The sequence below is a fragment of the Diachasmimorpha longicaudata genome, chromosome 6 (assembly GCF_034640455.1).
Source record: "Diachasmimorpha longicaudata isolate KC_UGA_2023 chromosome 6, iyDiaLong2, whole genome shotgun sequence".
Taxonomy (NCBI): domain Eukaryota; kingdom Metazoa; phylum Arthropoda; class Insecta; order Hymenoptera; family Braconidae; genus Diachasmimorpha; species Diachasmimorpha longicaudata.
The window spans coordinates 6,200,178-6,219,703 of NC_087230.1; the positions used below are offsets into that span (position 1 = coordinate 6,200,178).

Genomic DNA, 19,526 nt, shown 5'->3' on the forward strand with positions numbered 1-19,526 from the left:
TTTAAACGTGTAAACATGTCGAACTTATTTTTTGTAGAGAGGAGGTGTGAGGAAATTGAATTGATACTTGCGCTTTCTGCGGGGAATTTTTCATGGGTAAACAGATTATTTTTAATTATGTGAGGTTTCTTGAGCGGCTGTAATAGTAATAAGATGTGCTCTGGCTTCAAAGAGATTGAAGTATAAAAATTAAAATGAATGTTTGAAATTAATTGAGGAATTAATCACTTTTCATCAAGGAGTGGTGCTCATCGAAATGAATTAATTGAACCCAAAAATGTTTTAATCTCAAAATTAACATCATTTAGCTCTGTGACTTCAGGCCTGTTATTTCCAAGAAATTCCTTGACTGCTCCAAAAAGCTCGTGAATCCAAGAGTCCCCTGGAGTAAAATCCACTGCGCCCTATCCCCTGCAGCCGGAAGAGCGCAATTTTTAAAAATAATTTCTCATCAATGCTGGTCTTCCATCATCAGTGCTCTATAACAATAGCCAATCCGAAGAAAACTGCGTGGCTGGGGTCCACGTAAACTCACCTCCCTGAATCCTTTTCGTACGTGTGTTGTTGCACAGCTCATAGCTGTTTCACTGGGCCGGCAGCGAGTCATCGTCAGTTGCGACGGACGCGCCTCAGTGTCGGCATCGTTGTATGCCAGTTACTGACTAAAGACCGAAGAACTAATAATTAAGACAAGCGAAAAAAATCGTACGTAAATCAATCAGTTCCCCGAGGATTTTTCGATCGACTCTAGGATAATCATGAGCTCAGCAACGTTCGCCGGGTAAGACACCCTCACTTTACCCCCTCAACCTTATAATTACGATAACTTCAGGTGACGAAATCAACCGGTGACAGCAAAGACATAAATTACCAGGGAAAATTCCTAAAATGTCCGTTTGCATTTGAATATTCCATCGATTCTAATAATTACTCCCACGTCATTATTTCTGTCCTTGAATTTCGGCAAATCCCTCACTTGTTGCTCACCTTATAGAGCCCACATGACCCAAATAAATCTGAATACTATTTCGGTCATTGGCTTGCACATCTACCAATTCATAAGATCACTGAACATTCAATTCTCATCCACTGGATCCCATTCGATAGTACCTGTCCTTCGATCTCTCCGTGTCAATGACCTTTGGCGAAATTTCACCGAATGTCTGGCCGATACCAAACGTATATCGAAAATTGTTCATTGCCACGTGCCTTACGCGCCTGGTCCCTGGCGAGAATCGCGATATTTTTAAACGAGTTAAAAGTGCTTTCGCCCGTTTCCCCGTTGAAAAATTACCTCTTACGTGTTGATATTTTCCTATCGTCACGCTATTTCGCATTTCAACCGATATGTTGATTAAAATAAGCATAAATTTGTAGATGAAAAATCCCTTCATTCGTGAAGACTGTACGTGTAATTGGTGGATCAACAGTAGCACACGAACACGACTGAATGTCTAAAAATAATATAATCGGAAGCATTTTATACGGGTGTGCTTACGGTGCGGGTCAGCAGTCGCTAAAATTAGTTGCGCTTCGTGTATCTACCTAAATACATTTCTATGCTATAGAGTTAACGTTGGCAGAGCTCCCGAGGGGTATAAAGCTCACTCCATGAGCTTTCTAACACGAGACAACTATTTCCAATTTTCTTTCAGTGTCTGGTGGAATGTCTGGATGGGGCGGAATTCTCATCAATTCGTGGGATAAAAAAATTCAATGATTGGGAGGGGGAGGGGGGGATTTATCGTTAGCTCAATCGAGCGTGCAGATATGGCACGACCTTGTGGATAGCTTGGTGACCAAGAGGTTCCTTAAAAGGCACTTGACCGTTAAGGAAGCTAAAATGATTTTCAAGCAGTTTGAAAGAAAAAAAACAACGAGATGTCAAGTGCTGGAGGTATGATGTGGGTCTGCGGAATTGGGGATTCTCGGTGTTGGGAGGTGGGGATTATGTTAACCACCTTGGGTGAACACTTAGAGATGGCTGGACTACCTTACACACTTCTGCGGTTATTGAGTTTGAGGTGCACGCTTTGGGAGTGTGCCGAAGACAATTTTATAATCTATGCGTCATCGACGATCTCATTCCCGACTATTCCACTTGTTTGTTCCCCGTTTTTTGTTGGAGGTTTTAATCTGCTGCAGAGTGGTTTTTTGGGACAGGGGATGACGAGGTAGGGGGAACAGGGAGGAGATAAATATCGTCCTGGTCAGGGGGAGGGAAATGAAGGAGTTTTATCGTGTTTTCGGGAGGGGAGGAATTTCACACGTGGACGTCGTCTTCCTTATTGTACTTGTCTAGGTTTTAAATACAGCATTTGATCGCTTGGACGTAAAGCACGAATTTATGTACTCGGTTAGACGAAGGAAATATCCACGTAGAGATGTATTTCTGTAAAAAAACACGGAATTCCGTTGGTTCAGTGATTAGGAAATGAAATTGGGAAATTTAAGGTAGTGTTAGAGTAATTTTCTGTAAGGGATTCAGGTTTTAATTAAGGAAGACTGTGGACGAATTAGATGATCCATAAACTTCTGTGCAACAAATATTTTTGAATATTTTCTTCCGTGTGAAATTTATAATTGAAAGATGAGGTTTTTATTTTAATGATTTTCTGTTGAATAAATTAAGGAATGAGTACTATCATAATTGGAATATTTTTATTTTAGGAACTCAGATGCGTCCGGAACTCCAGGTAAATTGATTATTGTTATTTGTAAATTTTAAAATTAATTCGCTTGTAGGTAAAATAGAGATAAATAGTTGGACTTCAGGCTTTGATAAATAAAATGATATTTTTGTATTACAGGATTTTGTCCTGCCCCACCGCCACCACCGCCCCCACCAGGAGTTGGTCAGGTGCCAGCTATGAGGATTAACACTGTTGAGGTAAGATTTCAAAATTTCATATTCCCAGTTTGTCATTCACGTTCATAACATTCATTTGTGATAAAAACCGGTGGCTTTCACGAACTTCGCATTTCTCTGAAAGCTCGTTATTTCTTCTCGAACGATAAAATGGTGAGTAATGATATTCGCAGTGCCAACAACATATTCAAACTCACAGAAAATTCTACATTACCGCGAAGTAACTACAAGGGCTCAAATAATGAGCGAAATGGCCTTTTGTGATCAATAATCATATGGTTTTATTTAAAGCGGAAAAACTTTTAATAGAAAAGTTAATGGCAAAATATCTTATAAACTGTATATAGGTCCAGTCGACAGGCAAACTTTTGATTCGATTCTAAAAATAAAAAATAACGCGAAACCTAAAGAAAGACGACGAAGAAGAGGATTATGACGATGTCGAATGAGTTATTTAATTGAGTTCTCAGAGAAAAATTCTTTTTTGTTACCCATTTTTTTCTACATTATTACTGAGACAAAAATGAATGAAAATGAAAAAAGGGAGTTTAACTATTCTTGCCCCCATGAAAAAAATCATTGCGCTCCCTGTTCTAATGTTTGCTAAAGATGTGTGAAATCCAGACATCCGTTTTCGCACGTGTACTGATAGATATATCTACCTCAACACTGTCAAATAATGCTAAACTTTTCTTTCTCCATCTCCGTTCTCAAATAAACCCGTAAAATCTCGTGATAATATAAAGTGGGCGTCAAGACTGACATAAGACAGGTGTTGCAACGTGTTCCATCCCAACAATTCCCGTATACTTGCCAAATACTATAACAACGGTATCGCCAACGTTTCGAATAATGTTCTCCACCAGAGAAAAAAAATTCCAGAATCAGTCTCTGAATTTCAGGACTTCGTGGTACCAAAATTCAAAGACCAATACATTTGTCAGCAATTGAAAATTGTCCCTGAATTCTCTAGAAATTTTACATTAACATCATTAGGTTGTTTCACAATCGAGAGATTGTGATTTTATGTAGCACTAGTACTATAATTCGTACAAAAAATTCCCCTCTGTGTACACAAAGTTTGTTAATGATTTTCTGGAAATTTCTTTCAGACCCCAATATCACGTCGCCCACTGCCAAGTGCTAACGATCCATACGAGCCACCAGCGGCGATTCAAAACGCAATGATGACCAAAGACAAAAAACCATTTACGTACACTCCCGGTATGGGTGGTAAACTCGATTTATCACAGATAAGAAGTCCGAGGATGGCGCGCAGGGTGGCGAAGAACGCTAATGACGAGGGCATCGAGGGCCCACCAAAATCGCCTCTGGCAGCTGAACAGCCACGTCCAGTCTCCACTGTTGGAAATCTTTATGTTCAGCCTCAAGTGGCTGTTCCAGTTTTCCCCACGAATACACCACCAGGGCCACAAGTCACTCGTCCACACCAGGTCAATCGGACTATATCAAATGCTGGGGAGATGAATCAGGAGCCACCTAGACCAACAGTAAAGATTGAGCCGAGGACGTCGCAGCCCAGCACCCCAGACACTCCAACTAGTCCCACACAGGTGAACCTCAACAAGGCGCCGACACCGTGGATGCAGAAGAACGTCAGAGATAAGCAGCAGGAGGAACTCCCTGAGTGGGTGAGGAGAAGTAATGGGAATGGTTCTAGCACTCACTCACCTCCACAGAGTCCCCCTGGAGTCGTTTCATTCGTTCCGCAGTCTCCAGCTCCTCAGCCGCAGAGAGTTATGACACAGATGAGACCTGCGCAGACACAGCCTGCAGAACGGGTTATTCCTCTTAGTGTAATTATTACTTTGGTTTGAAAATAATCTGTCGAGGGGTAGGATATTTTTAAAAAACACGCATTTTTAGTAAAATTCTTTCATACATGGTCAGATCAATTGGATGACGTTTCGAAAAATAATCTTCTGTCCCCGTAATGACTGATAATTTCCGTAATTCCAGGTTGAAGACAGGCCTTCTGTATTCTCCATTAAGAACGATCCCGGAGCCTCCGGTCATCATCAACTGAAACAGACACCGCCTCATCACCAATCGCGTTGGTACGCCCCTCAGAATTCCCAAAATCAGCCCCCAGCACCGAGACCTGTCTCGTCTCCCCCAGGGCCACAGCCACAATCAGGTGGAACTTTCATAGTTCCAATGACAGTGGAGGGAACCACCAGGAGTCTCCCAGTAAATTCCCAGTATCAGCAGCCAGCTCGAGCTGAATACACTCAGCCTGCACCCAATCAGATGCGGGGAAATTTTCAACAGCGAGCTTCAGCGCCAATTTCACCTCAAAGTGAATCCGGACCCGTTCAGTCGCGATCCTTCCGTGTTCTTCAGAAAATCACAGACACCGACGATGACGATATGGATTCTGAGCAGATGCGCAAACTTCAATTAACTGAGGACGATAAATTATTGATGAACAAGTTCAAGGAGCAAGTCGATGGCGATACGTATCTCCATCAGGAAGAGGACCCCCGGTATCGTGGGGCTGCCATTCCCTCGAGGGCTTTTCGTTATCTCCAGAACATGACTGATGACGGGGTGAATACAAATGGTGAGCATTGATGCGAATCATTAAGCGTTTAATCGATTCTACTTTTTCTTATTTCCTGAGTTTAATAAAATTAAATGTCATGTTAGCTGCACCTGCTCGCAATGTGAACAGTGCCCTCAAGAAACAGAACAGGAACTCACGAACGTTCGGTGAATGAACTTTCATTTATGTGTGGATTTAACTTGTTAATGACCCATCCCAGAAATCAATGAGAACGATTACCTTTAAAATGTCATTTGTGCATTGTGTCTGAAATTAATATACATGAAAAAATCACTGAAATTCCTAATGAAATGGGTAAACAACAGATATCATTGTTATTAGAATTCTAATATAATTTTCTACTCCATTTCCTAGTCCGTCCTCAATAGAATTCTGTATTATCATCAATTCATGTCCCAGATTTTTCATATAAATCAATTTTAGCTTCTCATTGCCTGATTGCACGTCACGAATTTAGCATTTTCTTTCAAATGCGATTTAAACAATTCTAAATGTCGTAATTGTTGCGTGTTGATTCACTTTATATCGACTATAACTGATTGCATAAAATGACCTCAACAGAAGAGCCCCAATTAAATGTCCCAGCGAGCGAGCAACAGGTACCAGAACCGAAGAAATACACCGGCAGTGCAATACCCTCAAGATCCTTCAGGATACTCCAGGCAATGACAACCCCAGAGTCCATGGGTAAGTCCCTCCCCCTCTTTCTACCCCTAACTTTTCACAAGCGTGTCGACATTTTCTAAAAGCACAGAGATGAAAAAAAACACGTAACACAAGTTCATCACTTCGTTCTCCCCAATTAACGCGGTCTGGATTGCTTCACACATTTTTTCATGAATAATCAACATTATTAATAACGATAAATAAAATAAAGCATCATGAGAAGCGCTCGTATCCTCTGTTCATAGGAAAACTCGTGGTCCTTGCTAGCACTCAATCAATCTAAAGGTTTCTAAATTCTTCATTTTATGACAATAGTAAAGATTATAAATAAAAACAATAAGCATTGAAAATTATAAAAATTACTTTTCTTTTTTACAATAAAATGGTAATAGAATACTTCAGGCCGAACTATCGAACCCCCTTTATTCACCCCGGCAGCAAAAAATGAACCGAAAAATAATTTTGCATCGTCGTGCATGAATTGTTGATAATGATACGAATTAATGTATAAAAACCCTGAAACTGCATGACCTCCCCGTAATTAAAAATAGACTATATATGCATGTGAGATTTCCTCTGAACACAGGATCAAACGTTTGGCCCCTCTCCCTGGCACAATTTTCTCTTGCTTCCCTACGTCAAATTTCGTCGACTAAATCAATTGTTCAATGAGTCATCAGTAAAATCTTTCGGTAAAATTCCCAAGTTAAACAGATCATGAACACACGCCATGAGTAAACGTGACAGACAAACGCGTTATTTTCTTTTCTGAATGCAAATGTATTTGTTGTAGCGAATCAAGATAATCGTCAAGCAGATTTCACCTGTCAATCAGAGAATAGCATGATGCCGCAGGGCAAACATCAGGGTGTAATAATGCCGCGTTATCCCCAGTCCATTACCTGGGCATATTATCCCATTCCATATACAATTAATCCACCAAATAGCCATTATCATCATAACCACAGCATCGAGGATGAAAATATTTCACTCACTCAAGCTTGTGATAATGTGGACAAGAGTGCTTCTATTGCCGATAATATTCCATGCACCTACTATCCTACTATCTATGACTACCGTTTGTATTCACCAATGTACCATGACATTTCCCAATTACGACGAATGGATAGACATTACAATGATTGTTTAGAAATATCGCAGTCATTGGATAACTGGGTTAATGTGGAAACAGCTGAAGTCAGCAAGACTGATGACGACGAAACGAGTGATTGTGATTGGTCGGGTAAGATTAAAGCGACTTCGAAGACGCGTGAAGATGATTCATTGAAGGCCATGGAAGGTCCTGGGGATCAAAGTGTCAATATCAATGCCGATCACAATGTAAACGACGACCATTCAGACGCTTCAGAGTCTTCCTCAAGCGCTGAAAACTGTCCATCCGGAGATGTGACAAGCGATTCTGATTCGTCGACATCACCCGGTGAATCTGAGTCGTACCTCGCGTATTCAACAGGATTCAATGATCCAGGAATTCTTGACATCAAAAAATGTGAGGGGATTGCGAGTGTTGAGGGACACAGTTCAACAGATTGCGAGACTGCAGAAGAAGATGAGGGAGAGGAGAGAGAAGGGGAAGAGCTGAAGCCAGAAGTAGCTCAGGAGAATGAAAATAGAGATGAAGAACAGAAAGATGATGAAATACACAAAAAGGATGGAACTGATGAGATAAATCCGAAAGAAAACCTCAACGAGACTAAGAATAACTCCAACCAGGATGAACTCCCTTTGACTGTGAGCGTTCGTTTACCCCTGAGATTCAGAATCTCGGTGACCACCAACGAAGAGGAAGAGAAAAGGGCGAGTGCTGATGGAAATGCGATGGAATCTGCAGCTAATTTCGAAGAAAATACTCCGGTCATTGAGGCAAATACAACAGTTGACTTTACTTTGAGACGAAAGGGCTCAACGAGACCTAAATCGTGGTTTCCAGAGAAATCTATCGATGAATTTTGGGCTAGTGAAACAATTCTGAAGAAGGAAAGCTTATCACCGGTTAGTTTTACAGCTCGAAGTGTCAAGGAAGATGATCAAGACTTGAAAAAATCACAGGGAGATGAAGAAAAACCTGAGGACGAGCGCCAATCAGTCCCCCAATTTGAACTGACCGTGGACGAAAGCCATAAACATGAGGAGGAATTGACAGATGAAGGCAGTAAGAACAAGTATCTATTGACAGTGCAGAACTCACGTGACGAGACTGACGAAGAAGATAGTGGAGTGACATCAGACCTGAGTAGAATCATATCAGAAGTAGATACAGACTCTGAGAGCACACCAGCGAGAAAGACTTCTGCCTACAAACGAACTCAAACGCACTCGAGACTGTTCAGACTTATCAGTGGAGATTCAGTGCTTGCTGAGGATGATGAAGACCTTCCGGAGGATAAATCTATGGAGAAGCATCACCTGGAGCTTCCCGGGAGAAAGTCCAGTGCTTTTAGCTACGATCACTCGAACGACTCTAGTGGCCTCACGTCTCCGGACTTCTCTCCCATATTCGAGACCTCCTGGAGGAGGTTCCAGGAGTCTGTGAGCAATGGAGCAGTGGATTCGGCGGGCAAGGACTCGTATTTCAGGACTTGGAAGGAAGCGAAGACGCAGAATCCTCAAAATTTCGTCGCTTCGACGCCTGGAGTCATTTTTAATATTCCTGCCTGGTCATATAAGTCAAAAGTCCTATGTCCAAGGGTCAGAAGCATCAAAAATATTCCCGATTGCATCAGGAAACCCAACAAATACGACCGCTGCTGATGGCCAACGACCAATGATCGAAATAAAACTAAAATACTTTTTTATGTTTTTTATACTTTTACAAGTGATGGATCATTTCTTCCAATGTTAATCGCTACTTCTCCATTCATCCTCCTTCTCCATAACTTCGATTATCTGGGGGCCAGATGTGCAATTTGGTGTTGGGAATCCCGGGGGACACTCAATGGTGTGACCGCGGACCTGGCGTGACATTTTTTTTCGTCTATCGGTACATAATTTTTTTTTTATAACTATTTTGTTTTCTCTCTCTCAATTCAGACGAAATGTTTCGTTAGACAATTCTTTATTTTCGGACACTCTTTAGTTTTTAGTCCAATTTACGTCAGAACTTTGCTATTAATAAAAGGAAGTTGCATTTAATGACACTTCAAAGTAATCATTGAAAGGGCAATTATATTTCACAGTATTCTACGATCTGTCTCGTCCTTGTGTTATTTGTTACGGTAAATACTTCCTCGTCGTCCTCCTCAAAGCTCTCTTCCTCTCGTCAAACCCATGAGGACATCACGTTATCGAATTTCTCACATACTTCATACGTATACAAACCAAACCTTTTGTAGCTTTAATAGCTGCTCGTTTTTACATTATTAATTAGGAGTAAATTATTAAAAAATCCAACATTCACATGTAAATGTGCTCGTACCGCATGGGAAGGATAGTCTCTGCGGTCTAACGCTATCATAATTTCTTAATATACAATCACTTAATTGAATTATCTATTTACTCCTCACTATTTTTATTCACGGTTTGCATGATCAGCAATCCCACTGCATGACGGTTAATATCGATTAATTGACTGATAAACAGGTCTCAGACTCCTATAGAATCCAGTAATATTTTTTTGTTTCATTAATGACAATTGGACACGCGGTACTAGACTCTAAACAATAATTGAGTTATTATTCCATTATAACAATAAATGAACGCATTCTCATGAATTTCTGTTTCTTTTCAGGCCCAGACACCACCGATTATTGAAAACACGAGAGATAACTCCAGGGAATTAGAATTTTTATCAACAAATTGTTTCAGTTTTTCGCTTTGATGATGTTCACATTAAAAAAAAATTAAAACAATTGGAGAAAAATGACTATCGGTGTGTATGCGTGTGTGTGGATATTTCTTTTTTTCTTATCCATTTGATTTTCTATTTTGTTACAAGATTAATCCAGAAAATTTTCAACTCCACGAAAAATACATTTTTAACTTATATGTAGATAATTCAACGAAAGTTACGTTTGAATATAATTATATCCTATTAAACAACAGAACAGAAAAACGTAAATAACTCAATGAAATTAACTTTAATCACATTGACACGATTAAACTTATTTAATAATATAAATAATTGTTGTTATCTTGATTTAAGACTACCTGTAAGCCACCGAATAAATTATTTATGAAGCGTATGGTGAGAATTCTTTGTAAATTTTGTCATTAATTTAATTGTAACAACTTTGGAGATAATTTAATTGATCTTGATTGCGACTTTAATGAAGGATTACTTTTTGAGGCAACTTTTGAGTTGCACTAGAGACTGACGTATATTCGTTTGTGGTGCATAATGTAGGACACAATAGCCCATAAACTGACCTCCCAGAGGCCTGCAATTGTTCTCCAGTAATGGGTATTCATAGTACCGTACCTCCAGTGGAAGGGGAATATTTGGTAACACATTTGGTGACCGATATACATGATGAGGGCGTTCATGCCTAGAATATCGATGACGAGGTGTTAACACAAGGACCACGCAAGTGGATAGCATTCAATTATGCATTTCATCTTCATTCATCAATTTAATTTTTCATTTGAAATTAATTTACCTGGTATCCGAAATGGCCCACCGTTCCACACCCGACTGACGTCAACCAATAAATAACAAGCAGTCAAAAGAGCTAGAGCGAAGCTAGTTGTCAATAACACGAAGGAAACTGACCTAAAAGATAACAACTTAAGCTTTCAAAGAGAATAAAAAAAAATCTACTTATTACTTATCAATTATAATTAAAATTGACTTTCGATCAGTAACATCTAATTTACATGGAAGATTAGAAAGCCAAAAGATAGAATTTTACTTTCTAAAGAAAATCTTGCCTCAAAGAAAGTATTGACCCAGTAAATAGCCCAAGGGATAAAATACAAAACTACTGATGAAGCCCTCAGACAACTGAATACTCACCACAAGTTCTTGTTGACGGGAATAATATTCCTGAAATGAAGAACTGCGGCGACTCCCCCGTAAATGGCAGCCAAAACCATCCACCGAATGACCCGGCTCCTCCAGTTCTTGTGGACCCTTAGAATTTTCCCAGCCTGGACCCCCAAAAATGTTTGGAATATAGTCGTGAGACAGCCGAGAATGCCCTCGGGATCGAACGGTCCGGACCCGTAAATGCTATTGATCGTTGGATTCTGATATATATGATCGGTTCCCAGTATTAGTTTATCGATATACCCAGCTGCGCCTCCAGTGCAGTTAAAAAATTCTCCATATTTGTGATTACCGCCTGGACCGAGATATCCCCTGCCCCCCGAAAAAAATATAAATAAAAAGTCTGATTAAGTGATCTTTAAATAAAATTATGCCGACTCATAACACGACTACAAAAATATTCACAAACCCAGAAAACTAATAATTCATAAACTCACGTGGGACATCCTGGGACCTTCATCCGGAACGTGATAATACAATGAGCAGCGACAATACTCGAAATAACAACCCACTGTGGTAGCAGAGATAAACAATCCTCTGTTTTCGCCAATATTCCATGCTAAAAAAGTTATTTAATGATTTTCTATTCGATAAAATTGGGGAACGTAATTGGGTTTCTATGCATCAACTCAATTCCAACATTTCCGAGACCCTTACCCGACACTTCGGCGACTGCCTTCGACTCAAGAGAACATAAATAATCCCAACAACTAGATAAGCCACACCGAATCTCTGGAGCACTCCAAAGACTCGAATTTTTTCCAGCTGGGCCTGTGTTCCAATAGTGTTCAAACACAGTCCAATAAAGAACAATAGGACCCCGCGTTTCATGATGTTGATACAAATTCGCCATCGGGCAACTCCACGAGACAATTGCGATGTCAGGGCGATGGGAATGCAGACGCCCATGATCCAGATAAAGCTGGGAAATACCAGGTCTCCGACGTAGAGACCATCCCACGGTTTGTGCTCCAAGACTGCATAATCGCCAGCTCCATTATTCACGAAGATCATCATCAAGATGCTCATTCTGCAAATCAATGGAATGTAGAAGTGATGGGTGAAAGGCACTGATCAAAATTTATAGGTGATCTTCACTACTAATTGTCCTCCATGAATACTATTGATGTTACGAGAAATTATATCGATAGCAGAAGTATTAGTACCCTCTGAACGTATCGATGGATTGAACCCGACGTTTGGTAATCGGACGTTCCTCAGCGGATTCAACAGCACTCGAAATTTCTGGTTTTCTTCTCCTGAAGTACCTCGCGAGAATTCTCCCAGAGGACAGGAGGAGGAGGATGGACAGAAGCAGAGCGAAGATAACAACAATAGCTGGAGGAAAAACTCAATTAAAAAATAATTAAATTACTGTGGTGTCCTTGATGGCAACTCACGTGTATACGGGTTTGTCGGCTGTCTGATTGTATCAATCTCACAGCCGGAATCCTCCACCGTGACTTTGTACAGCCCATACTGTCCCAGTGGTGGTTTTAACTCACAAATTAGGTTTCTGATGAATTATTTTATTAATTTAACTGAGAAGTGCAACGCAATAGAAAAATGGTATTCAAATTTTGTTGAATATTGTTGAAAATGTTAATATATTTAATGATAAACTCCCTTTGGAGGAAAATTAAACTTAACAACGAATATTCAATAACAATGATAAGATATATTTTTCCATCGTGATTCTAATCATGCAGGTCTATTGATATCTCCGGTAATTACTCGGCCGAGATACGTAGAAATAAAAATGTGCAATGCAAACTCTACGCATTCAATGTCTCTTTAAAAATGAATTCATCTTATTTATAATTTTTCATCTTCTCAAAGTTGCTTTAGCGGAGGAAATTTCTTAATAATAAATGTTATTGGAAAAATATGGAGAAAGATTTCTCTTTACGAATGAATTCGTCTTTAAAAATCGGTTTAATTGGCCTTCGGAAAGTTTAAATGTCCCAAATAAACGCCCAAAAATATTAAAAAAAAAAATGACCACCTGGTGTCATTAGGCAACTTATAATCTCCAGAATGATCCTCATTGAAAATTCTCCAAGTATGTGTCTTAGCAATGTTGAATACAAAACTGGCATTTCGGTGACTGTCAAGTCTAGAAATTTTCCCGAAAGAACACTGCAATCAGATATAATCATTAGTAGAGCATATAATCTCCCGATAAGTCGCAGGTAAAAAAACACATTCCCAGTAAACAATCGATGATCCGCACTCACCGAAATGCAGTCACTGATCACTGAATAAATCCACAGTTGAAAATTACTCCTTCTATTTTCGAAAACAGTGCAGGCTTGATCGAGACTGAGTGCACCATAATCGCACTCTTTCACCTCCATCGTCCGGCTGTTATCAATACAAAAATGTTTGAATATTAAAAACTAGTGAGGGAGCAGACTCGTATGGACCCTGGCATCTGTTAAGTTCCCCTCGTTTTTTGACACACTTCCACCATGAGCAGACGAACCAGTAGAAAGTAATAGTCCGACACTCCACAAGTTTGCCGGTCGTCGAGTTGTCTTCCCCCTCGATTTTATAACAACCAATACGGTACAGCCCTCCTGTCACGTAAAAATACGAGTGGGAAAGTCCGAGGAATTATAGAGAATCAAATAAATCGCGGTGGAGGCGTTGATGCCTCCGTCGCTGACAACTGCAACGATAGTCTCTGACTTTAAAATCCAATATTTTTTTTCTCTCATCGCGTGATTAGATTGAGTTTAAATCGCGTTTTATCGTCGCTAATTTCAAACCCCAAAGCTGCAGAGAAATAATGACAGTAAAACAATTTCTTTAATATCTCAACAACGAATATTTGAAAAATAATCACTTCCACGCTCCATTCGTGGAAATAAAGACGATGAATCTCTTCATCAGGTTGGTGCCATCAATTTAAAATAAAAAAACATCACCTCCATCCCAAAAATGTTTTTCAAACTTAAACAGCAGTGTATTTGTTGTTTTTCATATAAATTTGTGTATCTCTGTATATATATATAGATATATATTTTCATTTTTATTTTTTTACATAGTTTGCGTTGCATTTCTTAATTAATTTATCGCACTTGCTTCTCCTCCGTACGGAATAAAATAACAAAAAAAACTAATTTAAAGTAAAATTGTAAAGATAATACAGATTTTTTTCTCCGGTTTTCTTTTTCATTTTTGGATTATAGATATCTCCAGGGTTAATTCACTCCGAATGGAATTGATTAGACACCAGTCTATCCTCGTTCACTCTCCAGTTGTTAGTGTCCAGAACTTCTTGTTAATTTAAATCCGTGATTTTCCGACATATTGCCATGGGATATAATAATTTTAATTACTAAGGAGTGTCTTGATCTCTTTGTGCATATGACAGAGGAAATCGACGTAGCTCTGGCTGTTGTCATTGCCTCGGTCTTCCACCAAAAAGTGACGAAGAACCATTTCCAGTTTATCCCTCTGGCGTACAATTGTCAACTGTAAAATATGATGAGTAGTTACGAATCAACGAGAAAATCGAGAAGAAGGACATCCGGACAATAAAATTAATCCCAAGAATTCGTAATTATGTGTGTCATCAAATGTGAAAGTTGTGAAAATGTTACTCACCCTCATGCAATGATGTCTTTCGGCACGAACACGGGCAATTATATCTCTTATACGTATGTTGAGTTGATTATCCAAGACAGGAAGTGAGGTACGCTCAGTGTCAACTACCGGTGCACCGAAAACTGCCTGAGTCCACTCTGGGGACAGTGCAAGACCCAGCCAGAGGAACATGTGAATCCCATTCTCTGGAAAATTAAGACAGGCCCAAAAGTTATAATTAGGGTTTCCAGCAATTAATGTCTCAAAGGAAAATTGAATATTCCCTATTCAGAAAACAATAAAGTTAAACATCAACATACCTAGTAAATAAGCTCCATCCTCAGAAAACTTATCAATGGAACACCTGAGCTGCTGTGGTAGTTCATTGGCCTGTGGATCGATATCGTGCAGTGGGAGCAGCCTCGGATAGAAGTAATTAACGGACGTATAAAGAGGCATGGTAGCAACGGCCATCATGACGAAAGTTCTGTCATCGATTGTCATATCAGCTCCCCCAGAGATAGCATCGCTCTTAAGCAGACAATTGACATAAAGAGGAAGGAGTTTCATGCATTCTGGTAGAACAAGCTGACTGGCACTGAAGGGCGAGGCACAGTGTTTCCTGTACGCAGCCAAAATAGTGGCACACTTGCTTATCAAATTGTCCTTGACAGCCTTAGGTGTGGATTCAATGAGCTTAAAGACACTTTGTTTAGCAAAGAAATTGACAACAGCATCAGGATCACAAGCTCTGTACAACTCGGCCATCTGTGATGAAGTCTTGAGACTGAGATTAATAATTCTCAATCGACGTACACCTCCACACGACGTGTAGAGTAGCGCGACTTGAACATAAACTCCTTCTTCATCAGACAACTTATCATCATGCTTGACCTCGACCGCAACAGCTTTATGACAATCAATGCTAGCCAATTCCATATCCGTAGTATTCGACATGTAGAAGTGTCCATAGAAATCCGTGGGTCTGACCCCAGTGGACGTTCTGACCCTCATTACAGCGTCAAACGCAATTGGTCTACTAATATTATTAATAATATCCATAACAAGACGATTACCATCACTGTCAGCCTGGAAATACGTGTATTTATAAACCTCACCCCCAGTCAATCTGGATACTTGTCCAATGGTGGCAAGATCGACGTAAGAATTATTGAAGACGAAGAGATCGACACTGCAGCCAACCCCAACGCACTCCTGTCCCAGGTGATTGTAAACAGTGCTCTGAGGAGCCAAGACAGTCTTCTCCTTGTCCCCTCCAAGCAGCTTTCTGTCATCCCTGTTCTTCAGTTTGCCAGGGGCTTCTGCAATGGGCAGAGACGAATGAAACACCATCAGTTTACCTGGACAATCAGAGGCTCTCAATGCCTCCAAGCCCGCCTGAATCGCCGGTGCCAGTATCGTCTCTGTTTCGCGAGTATCAGCAAACATAACGGGAATTTGTGCCAATAAGGCATCAATAACAGCTTCACTCTCCTCAGGATCTCCTAAGAATCCATCCAACAATGGCATAAATACATCCTGCACGTCTCCCACGACCATCATCTGTGGTTGGGTTAAATTGGGGCTGATATTGTAGAAATGTACAGTATTCGAGTAGGTGATGAATCCTACTTTCATGAGAGTTTTCTCCTGAAAACGATCCTTGGGAAGATGTTTTATGATGTTCTTGAGTTCACTGCACAGAAGATCAACTAATCCTGATTTAACGTTATTATAGGACACATCGATGACGAACACTATGGCTGGTGGCTTCGGAAAGGTTGTGTTTCTGCAGTACTCCTTAGTAGCGATAAACTCGTAAGTTCCCAGCATCAGTTCCGGTCTTTCGTAACGATCCATTCGCTGACCAGTGTGATCAAGATGCTGGAAGTATTCTGATGGAACTTCGGTGGTGGCTTTGCAGAAGGCGCATTGGAATCTTCGTCCAGCGTCGATGAACTGCATGAAGGGGCCCATATAGGCCTTACATCTGATGCACCTCACAGGCCCGACTTCACCTGCAATGATTACGTGACGATAAAATCATCTCAGTGAAGTTTCAATGAATATTTCCCTAGCAATAAAACTAGGGCTAATTAATGATTACTGGGATATTAACGGGAGACATGAAGAATTGAACCCACCCATATCGACAATTGGTGGCTCCTGCTCCTCCTCGATCACCTGGGCCATGGGACTGACAATCAGTCCAAAAGGCACTCCAGTTTGTTTCATTATGTCAGTTGTCGTTGGAACTGTGTAGATGGTGGATCTGATGAATCTGGGGGATGCGTTGCCCTGATCTTGAACGACGAATTTTGTCGTGACAAAGGGAGGTGCGAGGCCTTTCTGATTCGTGATGAATACACCTCCGCGGGTTCGTTGATCGTCCTGCATTACTTGGATAGGACTGGGCATGGATTCAGGGTCGAGACGTTTTGCCTGTTGGGGCTGGACACCGGGCTGGTACCCTGGAGTGGGTCCTGACATGTTGAGGCCTTGAGGGTGGAAGGGACTGCGCTGGCCACTGTAGGGATCTGGGGGTTGGTAACCGGGCATTGGACCAGGCATTGCACCTGGAGGTTGACGCATTTGGGGCATGGGAGGCATCTGGGGTTGTTGGAGTCCACTGGAGGCCATAGGAGGACCTGACATCATCTGCCTCTGAAGATTCTGATGGTTTTGCTGACCCTGAGGAGGGCCCTGGGGCGGGTAGGCGTTGTAGGGGGGTTGTGTAAGGGGTGGGCCTCCCAAGTTGTGAGGTGGGGGGGCAGAAAGGGCTGGGTTTCCTGGGGGTCCTGGAGGTAATCGAGTACCTGGGAATGTCTGGGGATGAGGAGCACCTGGCATCAGGGCATTTGGAGGGGGGAGCGCAGCTGGGGGCTGTTGACCCGGCATTGGTCTCTGTTGGGTAGGTGGATAGGCCATTGGGGGTCCAGGAGGCTTTTGTATCATTTGGGGGGGTTCGATTGGGTATCTGTTCATGTTGGATGGGGTGTTTTGATTCGGCGGAAGACTCTGGGGTTGGGTGGAGGCTGCCGGTGGGAGGTGAGGATCTGAGGGACCTGAGGGGGAGTGATCTGACGAGGAAAAACCATTCATGTTCGAGGGGGGAGGGGCAGTGTTCGTTGGCGGCGGCGGGGGAAAGGCCTGCAGGGGAGAAATTTTTAATTGAATTAGACTACATCCATGAGGATAATACACATTATGATCTCAATCAAAATAGTCAATAAACTGAAATCCTGAATGCATTTGACCTCCTTCGTTCCTCCCCAAATCATCAATACTCACCGATGGGGGATTATTCAGCCCCATGTTAGCCATTTCATTAGTCAAATTATCCTGATTGACCGATGGTGGTGGTCCATGGAGAGAGCTGGATGGAGGTGCCTGCTGATTGTTGACTTGAGCATTGTAATTATAGTATGGATTGGCTCCTGGTGGCATGCTTCCTGGTGGTGGTCCTGGCTGGTTCTTGGGTAATTGATAGTGCTGAGAATTCACAGGAGGTTTCATCATATTCGGAGGAACATTGGCGTTCAGCCCTTCATACGCAGAATTGCCTGGAGGACCTCCATAATGTGGAGCTTGTGGATGAGGCTGAGGCGGCTGCTGGTGCGCCTGATGCATGTACTGCTGATTCATTGTGTTGTGTTCTCACTGGAGACACAGCGATAATACACATTTAAAAAATTGAGCCGAGGAATGCATGTGGCAAAAATTGGGCGAATATTGTTAACGTAACATATTGTTGATGATAACCAGTAGGTTAAGAATTTGTTTGGACTAGAAAAACTATCGGACCATTGGAACAGTTCACATTCCACAGACTGAACTCAATCAGTACGATGTGTCATCGAAGAAATCAGGAAATATGGAAATCGATGAATTCTGACATTTAAAGAGATTAAATGCCAGGATTACGAGATCATTTCTCCCTTTCGAAGGGAGAAATATAATCAACCTAACCTTATACACTCGCAATCATTCGATAAATGAAAGAAATGTACTACTAACGACTATTTAATTACCAACATATCGAACTCCGGGACAACAGTTGGAATAAAAAGGTTGGGATTTATAAAATACACTTCATGAACTTCACACGCAGGTGTTTAGTAACCCCTATTCCGTCTGCTCCAATTATTCCAATTCACCATAAATCTCTGGTATCTCAGCCATTTAGTAAACAACACATTTATTCTCACCTGATCGATTAATTTCGTTATTTAAATCATAACCGATATCCTAAATATTGACAAATGTTTACACTAAAACGAGAGAATGTATCTCACTGAGACAGCGATTCTTACAGATGCCACGTAAGGTGACAGTGCGCATGCGTCTCACACACGTTCCTCCGGACACGTCATAGAAAAAATTTTCGAGCACTTGAAAAATTCGAATCAGTCCCAAGTCACTGGTATTTTGATCCTCTTATCGTAAAGTTAGAAGCTGGACTACTTTTTTAAAGATTTAATTTTAAGAAAGTAGGAAAAATCCGCTCAGTATTTAGTACTGACCCCGGAGGTGAGAGGCGCCACCGTCGATTTTGGTGGCTAGAGTCGACAGAAAAAGTCGCCTCTAGACAACCGAAAGTGATTGCTTTTCGTAAAATGAACAAATTCTGTTGTTAGTAGCAGGTTTGTACCCATTTGTACTGAGCTTCAGATGTTTCGTGAGTGTCACATTTATTTTTAAATAAATAATGTGAGTAGTGTCCTCGGTGGCTATGTACATCGCGGTTGGAATTCCCTATCTTATCGACTCTGCGCAAAGCTATATCTGTCAGGGGCGATTGCACGCGA

The 19,526-nt window shown here is 41.1% G+C and overlaps 3 protein-coding genes across 6 annotated transcripts; 1 reads left to right on the forward strand and 2 right to left on the reverse strand.

Moving 5' to 3' along the window:
* The first annotated feature begins 586 nt into the window (after nt 1–586).
* LOC135163984 (fibrous sheath CABYR-binding protein-like) lies at nt 587–10,324 on the forward strand. 3 transcript variants are annotated; one of them, XM_064123893.1, is made up of 9 exons: nt 593–781; nt 2,671–2,696; nt 2,811–2,890; nt 3,982–4,686; nt 4,850–5,453; nt 5,540–5,602; nt 6,018–6,143; nt 7,273–9,123; nt 9,871–10,324. In XM_064123893.1, the coding sequence occupies exons 1-8, from the start codon at nt 759–761 to the stop codon at nt 8,892–8,894; spliced, it is 3,249 nt and encodes a 1,082-aa protein (XP_063979963.1). In that variant the 5' UTR covers nt 593–758; the 3' UTR covers nt 8,895–9,123; nt 9,871–10,324. The 3 variants fall into 3 exon arrangements, with proteins under 3 accessions (XP_063979964.1, XP_063979963.1, XP_063979965.1); XM_064123894.1 differs by lacking the exon at nt 5,540–5,602 and having other exon boundaries at nt 587–781; XM_064123895.1 differs by lacking the exons at nt 593–781; nt 2,671–2,696; nt 2,811–2,890 and adding an exon at nt 2,922–3,022.
* LOC135163986 (heparan-alpha-glucosaminide N-acetyltransferase) lies at nt 10,201–13,987 on the reverse strand. Its single transcript, XM_064123899.1, has 9 exons — nt 13,365–13,987; nt 13,133–13,266; nt 12,528–12,643; nt 12,294–12,465; nt 11,785–12,157; nt 11,565–11,686; nt 11,095–11,439; nt 10,739–10,851; nt 10,201–10,627 (listed from the first exon to the last, which is right to left on the reverse strand). The coding sequence occupies exons 1-9, from the start codon at nt 13,482–13,484 to the stop codon at nt 10,446–10,448; spliced, it is 1,677 nt and encodes a 558-aa protein (XP_063979969.1). The 5' UTR covers nt 13,485–13,987; the 3' UTR covers nt 10,201–10,445.
* Nucleotides 13,988–14,128: 141 nt separating this feature from the next.
* On the reverse strand, nt 14,129–19,143 carry Sec24cd (Secretory 24CD). Of its 2 annotated transcripts, none has more exons than XM_064123891.1 (6): nt 18,927–19,143; nt 18,010–18,378; nt 16,863–17,868; nt 15,039–16,736; nt 14,740–14,924; nt 14,129–14,607 (listed from the first exon to the last, which is right to left on the reverse strand). In XM_064123891.1, the coding sequence occupies exons 2-6, from the start codon at nt 18,361–18,363 to the stop codon at nt 14,464–14,466; spliced, it is 3,387 nt and encodes a 1,128-aa protein (XP_063979961.1). In that variant the 5' UTR covers nt 18,364–18,378; nt 18,927–19,143; the 3' UTR covers nt 14,129–14,463. The 2 variants fall into 2 exon arrangements, with proteins under 2 accessions (XP_063979961.1, XP_063979962.1); XM_064123892.1 differs by lacking the exon at nt 18,927–19,143 and adding an exon at nt 18,750–18,910.
* Nucleotides 19,144–19,526: the final 383 nt, after the last annotated feature.

Excerpts from the sequence above, each read along its gene's own strand:
- LOC135163984 (XM_064123893.1), top strand. The coding sequence starts at position 759 with ATGAGCTCAGCAACGTTCGCCGG. Across the intron at positions 782-2,670 it reads AGCTCAGCAACGTTCGCCGG|GAACTCAGATGCGTCCGGAA; the intron begins GTAAGACACCCT and ends TTTTTATTTTAG. Across the intron at positions 2,697-2,810 it reads AGATGCGTCCGGAACTCCAG|GATTTTGTCCTGCCCCACCG; the intron begins GTAAATTGATTA and ends TTTGTATTACAG.
- LOC135163986 (XM_064123899.1), bottom strand. The coding sequence starts at position 13,484 with ATGGAGGTGAAAGAGTGCGATTATGGTGCACTCAGTCTCGATCAAGCC. Across the intron at positions 12,644-13,132 it reads AAGTTGCCTAATGACACCAG|AAACCTAATTTGTGAGTTAA; the intron begins GTGGTCATTTTT and ends ATAATTCATCAG. Across the intron at positions 10,852-11,094 it reads CCCGTCAACAAGAACTTGTG|GTCAGTTTCCTTCGTGTTAT; the intron begins GTGAGTATTCAG and ends GTTATCTTTTAG.
- Sec24cd (XM_064123891.1), bottom strand. The coding sequence starts at position 18,363 with ATGAATCAGCAGTACATGCATCAGGCGCACCAGCAGCCGCCTCAGCCT. Across the intron at positions 17,869-18,009 it reads GGCTGAATAATCCCCCATCG|GCCTTTCCCCCGCCGCCGCC; the intron begins GTGAGTATTGAT and ends TCTCCCCTGCAG. Across the intron at positions 14,925-15,038 it reads GGATGGAGCTTATTTACTAG|AGAATGGGATTCACATGTTC; the intron begins GTATGTTGATGT and ends TTAATTTTCCAG.